Raw genomic sequence first — 16,383 nt, forward strand, 5'->3', positions numbered from 1 at the left:
GCCCTGCCCGGGACACCGAGCGCCGCCACCGCCCGGGGCTCCCCGGGGCGGACCCTCGGACGGATCACCCCCGGAGGGGTTCTGCGGCTCGGGAAGCTGCCAGCAGCCCGCCCTGCTCCCCGTGCCCGGCAGCTCCCGGCCGTGCCCGGCTCCGCGAGGCTGGAGGTGCCCAAAATTCCCTCGGCAGCCGCCGCGGGTCCCGCTCGCACCGGGGCTGAGCCCCCGCCCGCTCATCGCAGCTCCCGCCGCCGCCACCGCCACCCGACGCTTTTTGTCCGCCGCCCGCGCCCGTAGGAAGCAAAGCCCCGGATGCGGAAGTGCCGCGCTCAGTTCCGGTTCGTTCTCAGCGGTTGCGGGTGAGCGATGGCGGCCGGGGGCAGCCGGGGGGGCCCGGGGGGATCCGCCGCCATCCGCCGCCATCCGCCGCCATCCGCCGCCATCCGCGGCCTGGCGGCCCCGGGGCGGGCCGGGGGGGAGGAGGGGGCGCGGGGGCACCCGATGGCGGGCGGGGGATAGGGATGGGGGACGCGATGGCGGGGGCTGCGCTGACACCATCTTGGCCCGTTCATGCCGCAGGTTGGAGCTGCCGAAGCCGAGCCGGAACCATGGTGAGGGGCCGGGGCTGCGAGGGGAGGGAGGGGTGTCTGCAGTGGGGGGGGGGGGGGGGGGGGTGGTTTTGGGGGGCTCTGGGGTGGGTGAGCGGGGCCCTGGGGGTTCTGTGGCTGGGAACGAGCTCATCCCTGGGGCCCGTGGCACGGGGGGGAACCGGAGGGACTTTGGGGGCTTTCCAGCCTGAACATTCCATGGTTTTGATCCCGTGAGTTTGTGTTTGGGCTCACAGCCTCGCAAGATTGAGGAGATCAAGGACTTCCTGCTGACGGCGCGGCGGAAGGACGCCAAGTGTGAGTGGGGCTCTCCGGGGGAGGCTGCGGCCCGTTCCCTGTGGGCACCGAGCAGCTCCCTGCCCTGGGAATGCCCGGGGTCAGGGCTGGCCTGGTGGGGCTGTGCCTCGCTGACAGCTCCATCCTCTGGGGCTCCGGGCTGGCGTGTCCCAGGGAATGCTGCTGCCCTGGGAACGCTGCTGTCCTGGGAACGCTGCTGCCCCGGGAACGCTGCACCCAGCTGTGCATGCCCTGGGAACGCTGCTCCCCTGGGAACGCTGCTCCCTGGGAACGCTGCTCCCAGCTGTGCATGCCCTGGGAACGCTGCTCCCTGGGAACGCTGCTCCCCTGGGAACACTGCTCCCCTGGGAACGCTGCTCCCTGGGAACGCTGCTCCCAGCTGTGCATGCCCTGGGGGGGTTCAGCCAAATCCCAGGTACAGCTCCCTGGAAGCAGTTCCCAGACGTTCCCTGCTCTGTGGGATGATGGAGTTCACTGTGAGACAATTCCCAGATGTACCCTGCTTTGTGGGATGATGGAGTTCCCTGGAAACAATTCCCAAACATCCCCTGCACTGTGGGATGGAGCAGCTGTGAGACAATTCCCAAATGTCTCCTGCTCTGTGGGATGATGGAGTTCCCTGTGAGACAATTCCCAAACATCCTGTGCTCTGTGGGATGGTGCAGCTCCCTGGAAGCAGTTCCCAAACATCCCCTGCTCTGTGGGATGGAGCAGCTATGAAACAATTCCCAAGCGTCCCCTGCTCTGTGGGATGGTGCAGCTCCCTGTGAGACAGTTCCCAAACATCCCATGCTCTGTGGGATGATGGAGTTCCCTGGAAGCAATTCCCAGACATCTCCTGCTCTGTGGGATGATGGAGCTGTGACACAATTCCCAAACATGCCCTGCTCTGTGGGATGGAGCTCTCTGTGACACAATTCCCAGACATCCCCTGCTCTGTGGGGTGATCCCGTGTGGAGCGTTGGGGCTCTGCCACCCCAGGTGCTTCACCCATCGCCCTCAAAGCGAGATTTGTGTTGCCTCCGCAAAGCGAGGATAATTGGGACAGAGCTGCCTTGTGTCGCGTGCAGCCACACGGGAAGAGCTTTTTCCCTCTTCTCCCTCTTGTTGGGATCTGGCTGTGGCAGGATCCCTCGGGAACCCTGTGACCCGGGAGAGCCGAGCACCGAGAGAGCCCTCAGAGCTTCCCCTCCCCGTGCTCACTCCGCGTGGAGTTCCTGCGCAGGCTTGGGCGTCCCAGGGATGACCCCGGGGTGTCCCTGCTGTCCCCTCCGCCCCACAGCCGTCAAGATCAAGAAGAACAAGGACAACGTGAAGTTCAAGGTGCGCTGCAGCCGGTACCTCTACACGCTGGTCATCACCGACAAGGAGAAGGCGGAGAAGCTGAAGCAGTCCCTGCCCCCAGGTATCCTGGGAGCCTCCTGCTGCACGGCTGGGCTTGAGGAGCTGGTGTCAGCACCAGGGCCTTGCCGGGGTCGGTGCTTGGTGCTCCCCTGGAGCTGGGGGGCTCCAGGCAGCGCTGCCGTGCCTGAGCCCCCGTCCGTGTCCTCTCTGTCCTGCCCAGGTCTGGCCGTGAAGGAGCTGAAATGAGCCGGGATCAGCTGGGTACCTGTTGGATTCTCTCTGTGTTTGTTAAAATAAATAAAAAACTGTTCCTGGCGTCACGTTTGGTGTTTCACAGCTTGCTCTTCTGGCCCTGGAGCCGCTCTGGGGCTCCTGGGGCCGGTGCTGCTGCCGGGGAGGCACCTGGAGCTGCGCCTTGGCTCTGGGGGACAGCTGGGGACGGGCCCTGCGGGCCCTGGGGCCGGCACACGGTGCCACCAGCGTGTCCTGGGGCTGACGGGTGCCATCGGTGCCCCTGTGGCGGGTGGCGCGGTGTCGCGGCGCTGTGGCCGTGCGCGGTGCCAGCCCGGCGGGCGCTGCCGGGGCGGGGCGCGGGGCGGCACCGGGGGGCCGTACCGGTGGGTGGCTCCCGGGGCGTGTCCGGGGCGGGCGGGCAGAGCCCGCGGCGTGGCGGCATCGCCGCCCCCCGCCCGGCCGCCCGGCAGCGCGGCGACCCCGGCCCGCCATGGGGCCCGGCCGCGCCGATTACCTGCCCCCGTGGTGGGCGGCCTGGCTGCACGGGCTCCCGCACCGCGGCCCGCGCCTGCAGCCCGTGCCCAGCACCTTCCGCCCGCAGGACCCCGACTACCAGCAGGTACCGGCCCGGGACCCCCGCGCCCCCCGCGCCCCCCGCGCCGGGTCCCGCTCGCCCCGCGCCCCCCGCTCCGCGCCCGGCGCCGGCCCCGAGCTCACGGCGCACAAAGCGCCTTTCATCGCCCGCCCCCCCCGGGCCAGCCGGTACCGGCACCCCCGGCCCCGCCGCTCCCCTCCCGGCCTCCTCCCGAGCCCCTGCCCCGCGCTCCCGCAGCCTCCCGGGCATCCCGGAGCATCCCGGGCATCCCGGGGCGCGGCCCGCCGTGACCCCGCCGTGGGGAGGGGGCGCCGCGCTCCCGGTGCCCCGACAGCCCGGCGAGGGGCGGCTGCACCCCCGGCTCGGCCACCGCGGCTCGGGGGCCCTGCGTGGGAACGGGGACAGGGCTGGGGACGGGGACGGGGACGGGGACGGGGACGCTGCTTCCTCTTCCCCACGTGACGGTCCCGTGGGGCGCGGAACGCGGCCGCAGCAGCGGGTCACGGGCACGGCGTCTGACTGTCCCCTCTCTCCTTCCAGTCGCTGCTTGTCCTGGGCTTGGTGGCCGCCGTGTGCCTCGGCCTCAACCTCCTCTTCCTCGCCGTGTACCTGATCTGCCTGTGCTGCTGCAAGAGGGACCAGGAGCCCGAGACCAAGCGGCCCCACTCGTGTTGTGTCACCTGGATGGCCGTCACCGCCGGGCTCATCTGCTGGTGAGGACGGGGACGGGGACCCGGCGCTGTCCCCCTGTCACCGAGGGGACTCTGCGCTCCAGCCACGAGTCGCTTTAATTAGATCTGTGCAATAATCGCGCTCCGTCCTCCCGTGCAGCTGCCGGGGCAGCCCCCGGGAGCAGCTGCGGGCCAGCCCCGGCCCCGTCCCCGTCAGGGCCGTGCCGCCTTCCCGGCTAATCCCGGCCGGGAGCGTGGCCGCTCGCTAATCCCAGCCCAGAGCAGATGGCGGGCGGCAGCGTGACCCAGCTGGCGGGTCCCTCGTGCCCGACCTTAATTGCAGCCACAACAATTAGACGAGGGGACGCTTCTTCACCCGGCACCGCTCCGGGGGCTCTCCAAGCCCACCTCGGTTCGGGGCAGCCGTGGCTGGGAGGACCCCCAGGGCAGCCACCCCGAGTGTCCCCCGGTATTGGTGGCCTGGGGGGAGCAGGGTGGGCCACGGGCCCCTCTGGCTGCCTGGCCACGACCCTCGCTCCAGACAAAGGGAGCTGTGCCGGGGCGGAGCGAGATGGCTGCCTGCGAGCCTCGCACGGAGCGGGGAAACAGGGAGACAGGGAAACGGCACTGATGAGCCCAGCGAGCCCCCCCAGCACGGCAGGGGGACGCTCTGCAGCTCCCGGGGGCTTGGAACCCCCCCAGCAGCCTCTTGGTGGGCCGGTGCGTGTCGGTTCTACCGGGGTTTGGCAAGCACACCGTGTGCCCGGCCAGGACACGGCCATGGGCCCCTCTGTGCTCAGAGCCAGCTCCGAGCTCCATCCCGGCTCCGCGGGGAGCTCTGCCGCAGCCGCAGGGAGCCCGCCACAGGGCCTGGAGCCGAAGGTTTAATCGGAGCCTTCCAGCGGATGGATTCCCCTAATCTGCTTGGCCCAGCCCCTCCGCCCTCAATCTCCTGGGGTTTGGCAGGAGGAGCTTCCACGCCACCGTGCCCACGGAGCGGCTCTGGCTGTCCCCAGGCTCCTGTCGCCACCATGGTGCTGTCCCTGCGCCGCTCTTTGTCTCTGCCCTGCCGTGTGTGGGCTGTCCCCCAAAAGCAGGGGGTGTCCCCTGTCCATTGGGTGTGGCGGGGTGAGCGTGTCCCTCCCCTCTCTGTCCCCTCTCTGCCCACAGCGCGGCCGTTGGCATCGGCTTCTACGGGAACAGCGAGACCAACGACGGCGTTTTCCAGCTGCTCTACGCCCTGGACCACGCCAACCAGACCCTCGCGGGCATCGACTCCCTGGTAGGGGCCCCGGTGCCTCGGTGCCCTGCTGTGGGTCTGCTTGCAGCACGGGGGGGGACGTCCGGCCGAGCCCCCGCGGTGGCTGTGCTGGCCGGGCGCGGGAGGTGACGTCACCCCACAGAATGGGACCTTTGTGGCCGCCAGGGCCGGTCAGGGCCATGGCAGGGCTGTTCTGAAGGCACAGCGGGTGGGGTGGAGCTGTGCTCCTGGAGAAAGCATTCCAGGGATGGGGCTTGTGGCTGTGCCAGGGTGGTGGGTGCTGAGCATCCTGGGCACTGACCATCCCGGGGGAATGACAATCCCGGGGGAATGACCATCCCAGGGAATGACCATCCCAGGGAATGACCATCCTGGTCACTGACCATCCCAGGGACTGACCATCCCAGGGGAATGACAATCCCAGGGGAATGACCATTCTGGGCACTGACCATCCCAGGGACTGACCATCCTGGGCACTGACCATCCCAGGGGAATGACCATCCTGGGGGAATAACAATCCCAGGACACTGACAATCCCAGGACACTGACCATCCTGGGGCACAGACCATCCCAGGGGAATGACCATCCCAGGGGAATGACCATCCCAGAACTGACCATCCCGGTGGCCGCAGGTTGCCAGCACCACGCTGCAGATGCAGGGAGCGCTGGAGCAGCACCTGGCACGGCTGAACGAGCTGCTGGCCTCGCGAGGGGATTACGTGCAGACCCTCAAGTTCACCCAGCAGCTGGCTGGCAGCATTGTCCTGCAGCTCCAGGGGCTGCCGGCCTGGCGGGGCGTCAGCGCTGACCTCACCGAGCTGTCAGGACAGGTGGCCTACGTCGAGTATTACAGGTGAGCCCCAGCGTCCCAGGATGCCCCAGCAGGGCTGGGGGGGTGCCTGTGTGTGACAGAGCCTTCCTCTGCGCCCAGGTGGTTGGCTTACCTGCTCTTCTTCATCCTCGTCCTCACCGTCTGCCTGCTGGCCTGCCTGGGGCTGGCCAAGCACTCCCGCTGCCTCCTGGTCATGTGAGTACCCTGGTGGGGGGCTCAGGGGGACCCCCAGCCGTGCTCCCCACTCGTGCTCCCCGCTCTCCCTGCAGGATGCTGTGCTGCGGGCTGCTCATGCTGCTCCTCAGCTGGGCCTCCATGGCCGTGGACACGGCGGCCGCGGTGGTGAGTGGGGCTGGAGGGCAGGGAGGGAGGGAGGGAAGGGCTGCCCGGGGCTGTGCCGAGCACTGTGGGCATCGGTGACATCCCTTGGGGCAGGAGGGGAGGGAGGGAAGGGCTGCTTGGGGCTGTGTTGAGCACTGTGGGCATCGGTGACGTCCCTCTGTCCCCACAGGGCACCAGCGACTTCTGCGTGGCGCCGGACAAGTTCATCATGAACCAGACGGACGACGAGATCAGCGCAGGTGAGGGCTGGCTGTGAGGTGGAGGAAAGCACAGGCAGGACCCCAAAAAACCCACCTGGGGGTCCGGTGCCCCCACTGCCACTGTCCCCCCACGGCTCCCGGTGTCCCGGGATGCTCCTGCTGATGTTCCCGTTCTCTCTGCAGAGGTGGTTCATTATTACCTGTACTGTGACCAGAGCCTGAGCAGCCCCTTCCAGCAGGTACAGGGGGGGTGGGCACCCCCTCTGGTGCTGTCTGGGGCTGGGGGGGGTCTGTGACTGTGCCCCACTCCCCCCTGCAGGCTCTCACCGTGTTCCAGCGCTCGCTGACCACCATGCAGATCCAGATCCAGGGGCTCATGCAGTATGCGCTGCCCCTCTTCCCCACGGCTGAGGTACAGGACGGGGGAGCAGGCATCCCCATCCCTCCCTCTGCTCCCCAGAGCTGCCTGACCCCCCCTTTTCCCACAGAAAGACCTGCTGGGGGTGCAGCAGCTCCTCAACTCCTCGGAGACCAGCCTGCACCAGCTGACGGCCCTGCTGGACTGCCGGGGGCTGCACAAGGTGAGGGGGGGGCCGACCGGGGACCAGCTCCGGGGTCCCCCTGGGTGCCAGCGGCGCCTGTGTCCCGCCAGGATTACCTGGATGGCCTCATCGGGATCTGCTACGACGGCGTGGAGGGGCTGCTCTACCTCGGGCTCTTCTCGCTGCTGGCGGCCGCCGCCTTCTCCACGGTGATCTGCGCGGCGCCGCGCGCCTGGCGGCAGCTGGCCGGGCGGTGCGTGCGCCCCCCGTCCCCACCCCGGGCACAGAGACCCCCCCTTGTCACCCGGGGGAGGTGACTGCCAGCGCTCTGTCCCCGCAGGGAGCGGGACTACGACGACATGGACGAGGAGGACCCGTTCAACCCGCAGGCGCGGCGCATGGCCGCGCACCGCCCGCCGCGGGGGCAGCTGCGCAGCTTCTGCAGCTACAGCGGCAGCCTGGGCAGCCAGAGCAGCCTGCAGCCCCCGGCGCAGACCGTGTCCAACGCGCCCGTCTCCGAGTACATGTGAGACCCCCCCGAGCCCCCCGCCGCGGCCTGGGAGGCGTGGTGGGCACGGGGGTGACGGGGGTCTCCTGTGCCCCCCAGGAACCAGGCCGTGCTCTTCGGAGGGAATCCCCGCTACGAGAACGTGCCCCTCATCGGCAGGGGCTCTCCTCCCCCCACGGTACGATGGGTGAGCCGGGCCAAGCCCTCGTGACACCCCGGGGGGGTCACTCTGGATCCACACAGGGATGGGAGATCCTGGTCCCTCCTGGGCAGATCTGACTCGATTCCCGGCCACCCATGGGGAGGGGGCACGGCCACATGCTGGGGGACACCGAAATCAGCGTCCCCTCCGTCCCTTCCCTGCGCTTCCTCTCCATCCTGGCTCTCAGAGGATGCTCCCAGCAGTCTCTCCCCTCACATTCCCATTTCCCTGCTCGTTAATCCTGCCCTGTCTGGTATTGCTGCTTCATTTTTTATTCCTTGTCTTTTTTTTTTTTTTCTTTTTGTTTTTTCTTTTTTTTTTGTGATTTCTTTTAATTTTTTGCATCCATTATTTTGGAGCTAAGTTGCCCATCAAGAGTAAGTTCAGCCACTTCCTTCTCCCTCCTTATCCCGGGGCAGCAGCCAGGTTCTCCCCTCCTCCTCCTCCTCCTCCTCCTCCTCCTCAGCCTTCCACAGCTCCCTCCATCCCCTTTTCCTGCTTGGCTTTTGGGGTGCAGAGAGCTCAGGGAGGGGGCACAAAGGGCCAGGAGGATTTTCAGCTCCCACGCCTTGGGATGCTGGTCCCCGTCTCCATCCCTGCAGTGCAACCCCTCCCAGCCAGGCCGTGGCTCCAGGAATGCTGCCCTGGCAGGAATTCTGTCACTATCCTCCAGGGAGGATCTTTTCCCATCAGGTGGAAGCTTGGATCCCATCTCCCAGACCTGGCAGCTGGCGAGAGCCTCCTCCCGGGGGGGGGGACACGAGTGGGGGGATTAATTGGAGCGTTCCTCCCAGCCCTGAATAGTCCAATCCACCCAGGATTCAGATCCCCGAGGAAAGACTTCCCGAGGCCAGAATAACAAACTCGGAATAATCTTCCTTAATGCCCGCCCGGGATGATCCTCCCTGCTGGGAAACCCTGGAGGAATGTGATCCTGGCGGGGGGCTGGAGGCTTGGGCTCCTGCCGTCCCGCAGACACACCCCCGGGCAGGTTTGGGGTGAATTTGGGATGAATTTGGGAAGGTGGAGGATGCCCCTGGCAAGGGACAAAGCTGAGCTGGAGGTGCCGGAAGGCTTTTGGCTTGGGGAGGGAGGGGCTGAGAGCAGGGCCTGGCCCTTTCTGATCAATTTGGGATTAACCCACAGGGGAACGCCCCCCCGAGGCAGCGCGGGGCGTTTTTGGGGTGCTGACCCCCGCGTGTCCCCCCAGTACTCCCCGAGCATGAGAGCCACGTACCTGGCGGTCACCGATGAGCACGTGCGGCACCGCGGCGACTTCCCGGCCTAGGAGGAGACTCCCGGGACACCAAAGAGCCTGCGGGGACAGCCTGGAGGAGGGGGGACGAGCCTGGAGCCCCCCAGCACCCCCTGCCCTCGGCAGCCCCCCATCCCGCTGCCTTAGGGGCTCCCGGGAGCGCGGGGGGCTCCGCCTGTCCCTGCGGAACGTTCTGGAGCACAGAGCCCGGCCGTGCTGCCTCGGGGCGCGGGCAGGGGCTCCCCTAAGCGATGCAGCGCCGACCACTAGTGATCCCAAACCCTTCCCCAGCCCTTCCCGGCTGCCCCAGCCCCTCTCGCGTTCCCGGGGTGAGGAATTAGGGATGTTTCGGCCTTGCTGGGTTTCCGTGGCTTTGCCCCCGGGGTTTGGGGTGTGCTGGCTCTGTTCCACGGAGCTCTCGCTGCAGTGGGGTTCGTAGCGGGTTTTGGGGTGGGTTTAGGCTCTTTTTGGCTCCCTGGGGCAGGTTCCCCTCCTCCTGCAGCCCTGGAGTGGTCACAAATCCCCTGGAGAGGGACAGGAGCTGCCGGGGCATCCCTGGCAAGGGACAACGTGGACCTGCCACCCCGGAGGCTCAGCCAGCATTGCCAGGGCTCCGGGGTGAGCAGCTGGGGGAGCAGTTCGAGCTGAGCTTGGCCCTTTGGGGCTCACGGATCCCAGGAAAGGCCCCTTCCCCCCGGAGCAGGGATGGAGCCCCGTCCACGCAGACCCCAAAGGGTGCGGACGGGGCAGCGGTGTGCCAGCACATGCCCCTGCCTCCCCCTCTCCATATTCCCCATGACTAGCATCCCTCCCCTTGGGGAAAATCCCGAGGGAATTTTTTATTTCTTTGGCTTTTAACGTTTCCATGTAACGGTACTGATAGAGGAGCTGTTGTAACCGCATGTGAACTAACCGAAGGGCTCCGGCTGGGAGCTGGAGTCCGGCTGGGTTTGTTTGTGCCCTTTTGGGAGAGAAGATAATAAACACTTGGACTAAGTTACTGTCTCCCGTGCGGGTTTTTTTTTTTTGGGAGATAATTCAGCGTTTGGGGCACTTTTTGGGTTGACCTTCCCAACATGGCGGCGGTCACGTGACGCCGCCATTACGGGAAGGGCTGTGTCACGTGATGCCGGTGTCACGTGATTTATGTCGAGCTGTTGCCTGGCAACGGCGACGCGTCCCCGCTCAGGCCTCACCGGGAGCGGGACGGGACCAGGCCCCACCGGGGTCCCGGGGCCTCCGTGGGGTCCCCTTGTCACCCTGGGCGCTTCCTGCCTCCGTCCCCGGGCTCAGCTGCGCTCTGGGGCTCCCTGAGGCTCCCGCTGCCTTTTGAGGCCCTCTCAAGGTCCTCCCTGCGCGGGCTCCCTGCTCGCCTTTGGGCTTTGCCGCGGTTCCCGTTCCCTTTGGGATCTTCTGGGACTCCCGGAGCTTCTTGTTCCCTTTTAGAACCTTCCCAAGGCCCATTCTGTCTTCTAGAGCTCTAGAGGGTCTCCATCCGAGACCCCATTTCGTTTTGGGGTTCCCTGAGGTTCTCAGTCTGTTTCAGCATCATCCCTCTCCAGAGTCTCTGTTCACGTTAGGATCTCCTTGAGGCTCCCTTTCCTTTTTGGGGCACGTCATCTCTGAAACCCTCACTCCTTGGAGCTCCCTGAGATCCCTGCTCCCTTCCAGGACCCTCTCGCCACCCCTGAGAACCCCGCTCCCTTTTGGGACCCTCTCAGAGGCTCCCACTCTCTTTTGGAGCTCTCTCTTCCTCCCTGAGTCCCCTGTTTCCCTTTAGGCTTGCCCAAGGCCCTCCATCCCCACTGGAGCTCTCCATCCCTCAGTCTCCTGCTCCTTTTTGGGGTTCCCTCGGAGGTCCCTCCCTCCCCAGCCCCGCAGTCCGTTCCCTCCCCTCCCGCCATGGAGATCAGGTACGAGTACTCGCGGAAGCGCAGCGAGTTCGGCCGGCCCTGCAGCTTCTCGGACCTCCTGGCCGAGGTGACCGTGGACATCCCGCCCGACCCCAGCCTGGCCGACGACTTCATCCCCCAGGACCCCGTGGACTTTGGGGTGCAGGAGGGTCCTGTCATGGCCCTGCACGAGGTACGGGGACACCCCCTCGCCGGGCAGGGGGGACATCCCGGCGTGTCGCCCGCACGGAGGGCAGCTGGCCCGAGGGGACGCGGCGTGACAGGGCTCAGGGCTGCGTCCCCTCCGCGTCCAGGTGAACACGGAGCGGGCGCAGGTGTCCGTCCGGGGTGTGAACCACGTGGAGGGCGGCTGGCCCAAGCACGTGGACCCCAAGAACTCGGAGCTGACCACCCGCTACCGGGAGGAGGTGGAGAGGGAAGAGGTCTACACCAAGACTGTCCAGCGCCTCGGCTTCGTAAGAGCCTGCCCTGCTCCCCCCAGAGCCCCAGAGCCCCCCAGAGACCCCCAGAGCCCCCAGAGCCCCCCAGAGCCCCCCAGAGCCCCCCAGAGCCACGGCCGTGCTGTCCCTGCAGGTGATGGAGCACTACATCAAGCAGAACAACACCATCGACATCTACGAGGAATATTTTGAGGAGGAAGAGGAGGAAGAGGAGGAGGAGGAGCATCCCTCAGCCAAAACCATCAATGTCATCAGGTGGCACAGCTGGGGGGGGCCTCGCCAGAGCCTCAGTGGGGTGAAATCACCTTCGTGGAAAACGGGAGAACGTCAGGAGTTAAATCCCAGCGGGTTTGGGGTGTCCTGGTGCAGTTTGTGGGTGGAAAGACCCACAAACCTGAGCCCTCCGTGCCCCACCACTCCACCCCTGCCCCACCACTCCACCCCTGCCCCTCGCCCTGCCCAGGTGATTTGGGGATGGGAGCAGGGTCAGGCTCAGCTCTGAGCATCTCCTGATGGATGCTTTTGGATTTTCCTCCTTGCTCTCGGTGCCTCAAAGGTTAATTCCCACATCAGGGGTGTTTAGGAGTCGGATGCCGTAGGATAATTGGATTTTTAGAAAGGTATGACTGGAAAGACGATGAAATCATCAACTGCTCTCCCCCCGCCCGACCCCTCAGGGGAATCATTTCCTGCACTCAAGGCTCGAGGGCTGCAGATCAGTTTCCTTGTGGTTCCCACAATTCCCTCGGGGAGCTGTTGGTCCCGGGGATTCGCAAACTGACCCATCTTGGCCGACGTGTCGCCCCAAAGGGACCCCAACAGGCCCAGGAGGATGGCCACGCACCTCTCCTGGCACCCCGACAGCAACCGGGCCGTGGCCGTGGCTTACTGCAGCCTGGACTTCCAGGACAGCAGGAAGGACATGAGCTTTGATTCCTACATCTGGGACCTGGGTAAGGGCAGGGCCAAACCCGCCAGGTGACCGGGGAAGCACTCGGTGTCTCGGGGAGGGGGATGAGGCGTGCAGCACCCCGGGGAGGGTTGCTGGGGAGCCTCGGTGCAGAACCAGCAGAAACGGGAGCTGGGAGGGGGAAAGAACCACTGAAACGCCCCTCCAGGGCTCCCCAGGCCTCGCATGGGGGTCTCGTGTTCAGCTGGTGATGAAGGAAGAGGCAGCAGGAGCCCGGGGTGAGACTCGTCCAAGCCTGCCTCACTCCCGATGTGTTTGGAGTGAAAAGGACAAAGAGAAGGGCGGGAAGGCAGATTTGTGTACTGGGGGTCTGTCCCCAGGCCAGCCCCCGGTGACATGGGCACCTCACCCTGCTCAGCTGTGTCGGGGATCGGGCTGGGGACAGCAGGGTGGGCTGGGGGCTGCTTCTGGGGGCTTCACCCTTGGCTCTTCACTCATCCCTCCTTGGCAGCAAAACCCTACACCCCGGAGCTCACCCTCAAGCCCTCGTCGCCTGTGGTGACCCTGGAGTACAATTCCAAGGACTGGTACCACCTGCTGGGAGGCTGCTACAACGGGCAGATAGGTGAGGGGACAACCCTGCTCCAGGCGGCGCTGCCAGGAGCTGCACTGCCCCTGGGAGAGCAGGAGGAGACCCGGGATCTACCTGTGCACAGGTGTGCGCCCACCTGAGATGGATGGATGATGGATGGATGATGGATGATGGATGATGGATGATGGATGGATGATGGATGATGGATGGATGGATGGATGGATGATGGATGATGGATGGATGGATGATGGATGATGGATGGATGATGGATGATGGATGGATGATGATGGATGATGGATGATGGATGGATGGATGATGGATGATGGATGGATGGATGGATGATGGATGGATGATGGATGATGGATGATGGATGATGGATGGATGATGGATGATGGATGATGGATGGATGATGGATGATGGATGATGGATGGATGATGGATGGATGGATGGATGATGGATGATGGATGGATGATGGATGATGGATGGATGATGGATGGTGGATGGATGATGGATGATGGATGATGGATGATGGATGGATGGGTGATGGATGGATGGATGGATGATGGATGGATGATGGATGGATGATGGATGGATGATGGATGATGGATGATGGGATGATGGTGGATGGATGGGTGATGGATGATGGGTGGATGGATGGATGGATGGGATGGATGGATGGATGGATGGATGGATGGATGGATGATGGATGATGGATGGATGATGGATGGATGGATGGATGGATGGATGATGGATGATGGATGATGGATGGATGGATGGATGATGGATGGATGATGATGGATGATGGATGGATGGATGATGGATGATGGATGGATGATGGATGGTGGATGGATGATGGATGATGGATGGGATGGATGATGGGTGATGGATGGATGGATGGATGGATGAATGGATGGACCCAGGGGATGAGCAGGATGGGTGCTGTGCTCTCACCTCTCCCTCCACCCTGGATGATCTCTGGGAAGCACTGGGTGAGGTTTGCTCCCTGTTCCAGCTTGGACTGGGGGGAAACATGACAAGGAAAGGAGCTGGGCACGGGCTTTTCTTTCCCTTCCCAGTGTATTGGGACACCAGGAAGGGGGGGCTGCCCATGGAGATGACTCCTGTGGAGTTCAGCCACAGGGACCCCGTGTACGGCGCGTGCTGGCTGCCCTCCCGAACGGGCACCGAGTGCTTCTCGGGCTCCACCGACGGGCAGGTGAGGGGCTGCTACAGGGCAAGGGGCCAGGGGCTCCTGAGGGGTCCTGGAAGAGCTTCCCGTGCCTGCTCTGCCCCTCAGCAGCACAAGATCCCGATCTCCCGGGCTGGCACGGGGCAGCAGCAGGACTGCCAGCACCTCTGAGTGTGCTGGGAGCCGCCCCCACAGCCCCTGCCACGCCTTGTCCCCACAGGTCCTGTGGTGGGACATCCGCAAGATGTCACAGCCCAGCGAGAAGCTGATCTTGGACATCACCCGGCAAGATCAGCTGAAGGAGGCTCTGGGTGCCATCTCCCTGGACTTTGCACCCATCCTGGTGAGTGTCCCTGTGCCCACCACCCACACCCCGACCTGGGCAGGAGCGGGAGCCCAGCCCGGGGGTTTCAGTCCCTAAACCCCCCCGTGGTGGTGGGTCCAGGGTTCTGGCTGCAGCAGGATCCCCCGCTGCCCCCCACACCGTGGGGTCTCCATCCTGCTGACAGCTGCACCCTCCTGCTCCCACCCCCAGCCCACCAAGTTCCTGGTGGGCACAGAGCAGGGCATCATCATCTCCTGCAACCGTGACGCCAAGACACCACCTGAGAAAATCGCCAACATCTTCAGAAGCCACATCGGGGCTGTCTACAGGGTGACCAGGAACCCCTTCTTCCCCAAAGTCTTCCTGTCAGTCGGTGACTGGACTGCTCGGATCTGGACGGAGGAGCTCATGGACTCATCCTCAATTATGGAGACCAAGTAGGTCTCCTTTAGAGAAGCAGTAGAGGGCCTTTTCTCGGCCAGAAATCATCCCCAGGGCAGGTGGCCTTGGGGTCTGGTCAGCTCGGGGCTGGTGGCCGAGGCAGGGCAGTGCCAGCGTGGCTGAGGGCTGGCTCTGCTGGCAGGTACCACACCTCCTACCTGCTGGACGTGTGCTGGAGCCCCGTGAAGCCGGCCGTGTTCTTCACCGCCAGGTCGGACGGGATCCTGGACGTCTGGGACTTCCTCTTCCACCAGAAAGAGCCTTCCCTCAGCCTCAAGGTGGGTCCCCAGCGCCTCCGCGACCCTCACATCACCCCAGGGCCGAGTGTCACCCCCCGGCCGTGCCCTGTCCCCAGGTGTCCAACGATCCCCTGCTCAGCCTGTGCTCGCAGGACAACGGGCGCATCGTCGCCTGTGGCACCAAGCAGGGCGCCGTCTCCCTCCTGGAGATCTCCCCGGGCCTCTGCACCATCCGGAAGAACGAGAAGACCCTGAGCTCCACAGTACGTGCCGCCCGAGCCCCGCGCTCTGCCTGCAGCCCTGCAGACACCTCGCGGGGTCCCCTGTGCCCCCTCAGCCCCACATCTGCCCCCAGATGTTCGAGCGGGAGGCCAGGCGGGAGAAGGTCCTGCAGGACAAGTACCGGGAGCGGCTGCTGCGGGAGCAGGAGCGCCTGCGGGCCCGGCCAGAGGAGCAGGAGGATCCCCAGGAGCTGTTCAAGCAGGCCCGAGCAGATTTCCTCTCCAGCATCAAGGCGGAGCGGCGGAGGAGGGGCCTGGAAGTGCCCGGAGAGGTAACGGGGATGGGACAGTTCTGCTACCGTGGCAGGGACCCCAGCAAGGGCAGGGGACAGGGACAGGGATCCTGTTTTTCAGGATGAAGAGGGGCAGGCAGCTGCACAGGAGGAAAGCCAGCAGAAAGAGTAGGAGGATGCCAAGGTCAGCGTGCTCCAGCCGCACCTTCCTTTCCCCTCCGTGCCAGAGCTGCTGCAGGGACGAGGCCACTGTCCCCAAGCCAGGCGGTTCTCCTGGGCTTCCTGCCCTCCTGGGCTCTCTGCCCTCCTGGGGTGGCAAGTGGGGGACTCTGCACAGCCCCCTGACCCCTCAGCTGCTGCCTGGCCTTTGCATCCTTGTTTTCTTTGGTGTGAATAAAGCTGTGCTTTCCACGTCACCTTTCCTCTTTTGTCACAGCAGGGGTGAGCAGAGGGTGGGAAAGTCAGGTCCTCCTGCTCCTCCTGTCCTTTCCTTGACCCAGGACACTCAAAGCCAGCGGCTGAGCACAGCCAAGCACCCACGGCAGCACAGGGTGTCCCTCAGTGTCCCCAGGCCATGGAGCAGGGCACAGCAGGGTGCCTGGTGGCAGCAGGGGGCCCCAGTCCCTTCTGGGCTCCGTGTCCCCACAGGAGCAGCCCTGGGCTGGGTTATCAGTGCTGGGTAAACACAGCCCTGCTGGCAGAACTGGCAGCCACCCCGACTCCTCACCCCCCTTAATTAATCATTAACGAGCTGCCAGCAGAGCTGTCACAGCGATGGGGACACCACACAGGTGGCTCTCTGTGGGCTGAGGGGGAGCCCCCCGGCAGGACCCTTCCCCAGGCTCTGCTGAGGGGCTGAACCCACCGGTGGGTGAGCGATGCCAGGACGGGGTTCGGGGGCCATCACCCCCCCAGACCCATGCCAAGCAGGG

The 16,383-nt window shown here is 65.1% G+C and overlaps 3 protein-coding genes across 6 annotated transcripts; all 3 read left to right on the plus strand.

Moving 5' to 3' along the window:
- The first annotated feature begins 295 nt into the window (after nucleotides 1–295).
- Nucleotides 296–2,566, plus strand: RPL38 (ribosomal protein L38). The gene is made up of 5 exons (XM_038157085.1): nucleotides 296–356; nucleotides 577–608; nucleotides 842–902; nucleotides 2,185–2,307; nucleotides 2,467–2,566. The coding sequence occupies exons 2-5, from the start codon at nucleotides 606–608 to the stop codon at nucleotides 2,490–2,492; spliced, it is 213 nt and encodes a 70-aa protein (XP_038013013.1). The 5' UTR covers nucleotides 296–356; nucleotides 577–605; the 3' UTR covers nucleotides 2,493–2,566.
- A 336-nt stretch (nucleotides 2,567–2,902) lies between these two features.
- Nucleotides 2,903–9,885, plus strand: TTYH2 (tweety family member 2). 3 transcript variants are annotated; one of them, XM_038157520.1, is made up of 15 exons: nucleotides 2,903–3,099; nucleotides 3,616–3,788; nucleotides 4,917–5,028; nucleotides 5,640–5,860; nucleotides 5,939–6,034; nucleotides 6,109–6,181; nucleotides 6,351–6,420; nucleotides 6,565–6,620; nucleotides 6,701–6,793; nucleotides 6,870–6,962; nucleotides 7,034–7,176; nucleotides 7,264–7,449; nucleotides 7,531–7,609; nucleotides 7,993–8,010; nucleotides 8,844–9,885. In XM_038157520.1, exons 1-15 carry the CDS (start codon nucleotides 2,971–2,973, stop codon nucleotides 8,919–8,921), a joined length of 1,620 nt encoding a protein of 539 aa, XP_038013448.1. In that variant the 5' UTR covers nucleotides 2,903–2,970; the 3' UTR covers nucleotides 8,922–9,885. The 3 variants fall into 3 exon arrangements, with proteins under 3 accessions (XP_038013448.1, XP_038013450.1, XP_038013449.1); XM_038157522.1 differs by having other exon boundaries at nucleotides 7,998–8,010; XM_038157521.1 differs by lacking the exon at nucleotides 7,993–8,010.
- Nucleotides 9,886–10,790: 905 nt separating this feature from the next.
- On the plus strand, nucleotides 10,791–16,366 carry DNAI2 (dynein axonemal intermediate chain 2). 2 transcript variants are annotated; one of them, XM_038157309.1, is made up of 12 exons: nucleotides 10,791–10,973; nucleotides 11,095–11,256; nucleotides 11,375–11,496; nucleotides 12,052–12,194; nucleotides 12,663–12,776; nucleotides 13,820–13,959; nucleotides 14,153–14,275; nucleotides 14,468–14,694; nucleotides 14,841–14,976; nucleotides 15,054–15,200; nucleotides 15,293–15,490; nucleotides 15,573–16,366. In XM_038157309.1, exons 1-12 carry the CDS (start codon nucleotides 10,791–10,793, stop codon nucleotides 15,621–15,623), a joined length of 1,746 nt encoding a protein of 581 aa, XP_038013237.1. In that variant the 3' UTR covers nucleotides 15,624–16,366. The 2 variants fall into 2 exon arrangements, with proteins under 2 accessions (XP_038013237.1, XP_038013236.1); XM_038157308.1 differs by having other exon boundaries at nucleotides 15,293–16,366.
- The last annotated feature ends 17 nt before the right edge of the window (nucleotides 16,367–16,383 follow it).

The sequence above is a fragment of the Motacilla alba genome, chromosome 18, assembly GCF_015832195.1.
Source record: "Motacilla alba alba isolate MOTALB_02 chromosome 18, Motacilla_alba_V1.0_pri, whole genome shotgun sequence".
Taxonomy (NCBI): Eukaryota; Metazoa; Chordata; class Aves; order Passeriformes; family Motacillidae; genus Motacilla; species Motacilla alba.

What these genes read in the sequence shown, in the direction of transcription:
- TTYH2 (XM_038157520.1), top strand. Translation starts at nt 2,971, where the DNA reads ATGGGGCCCGGCCGCGCCGATTACCTGCCCCCGTGGTGGGCGGCCTGG. An exon ending in ACCGCCGGGCTCATCTGCTG is followed by an intron (nt 3,789 to 4,916) that starts GTGAGGACGGGG and finishes CTCTGCCCACAG; the next exon opens with CGCGGCCGTTGGCATCGGCT. An exon ending in TGAGCAGCCCCTTCCAGCAG is followed by an intron (nt 6,621 to 6,700) that starts GTACAGGGGGGG and finishes TCCCCCCTGCAG; the next exon opens with GCTCTCACCGTGTTCCAGCG.
- DNAI2 (XM_038157308.1), top strand. Translation starts at nt 10,791, where the DNA reads ATGGAGATCAGGTACGAGTACTCGCGGAAGCGCAGCGAGTTCGGCCGG. An exon ending in CTGTCCAGCGCCTCGGCTTC is followed by an intron (nt 11,257 to 11,374) that starts GTAAGAGCCTGC and finishes CTGTCCCTGCAG; the next exon opens with GTGATGGAGCACTACATCAA. An exon ending in CGGGCTCCACCGACGGGCAG is followed by an intron (nt 13,960 to 14,152) that starts GTGAGGGGCTGC and finishes TTGTCCCCACAG; the next exon opens with GTCCTGTGGTGGGACATCCG.
- RPL38 (XM_038157085.1), top strand. An exon ending in GCGGCGGAAGGACGCCAAGT is followed by an intron (nt 903 to 2,184) that starts GTGAGTGGGGCT and finishes TCCGCCCCACAG; the next exon opens with CCGTCAAGATCAAGAAGAAC. An exon ending in GAAGCAGTCCCTGCCCCCAG is followed by an intron (nt 2,308 to 2,466) that starts GTATCCTGGGAG and finishes TGTCCTGCCCAG; the next exon opens with GTCTGGCCGTGAAGGAGCTG.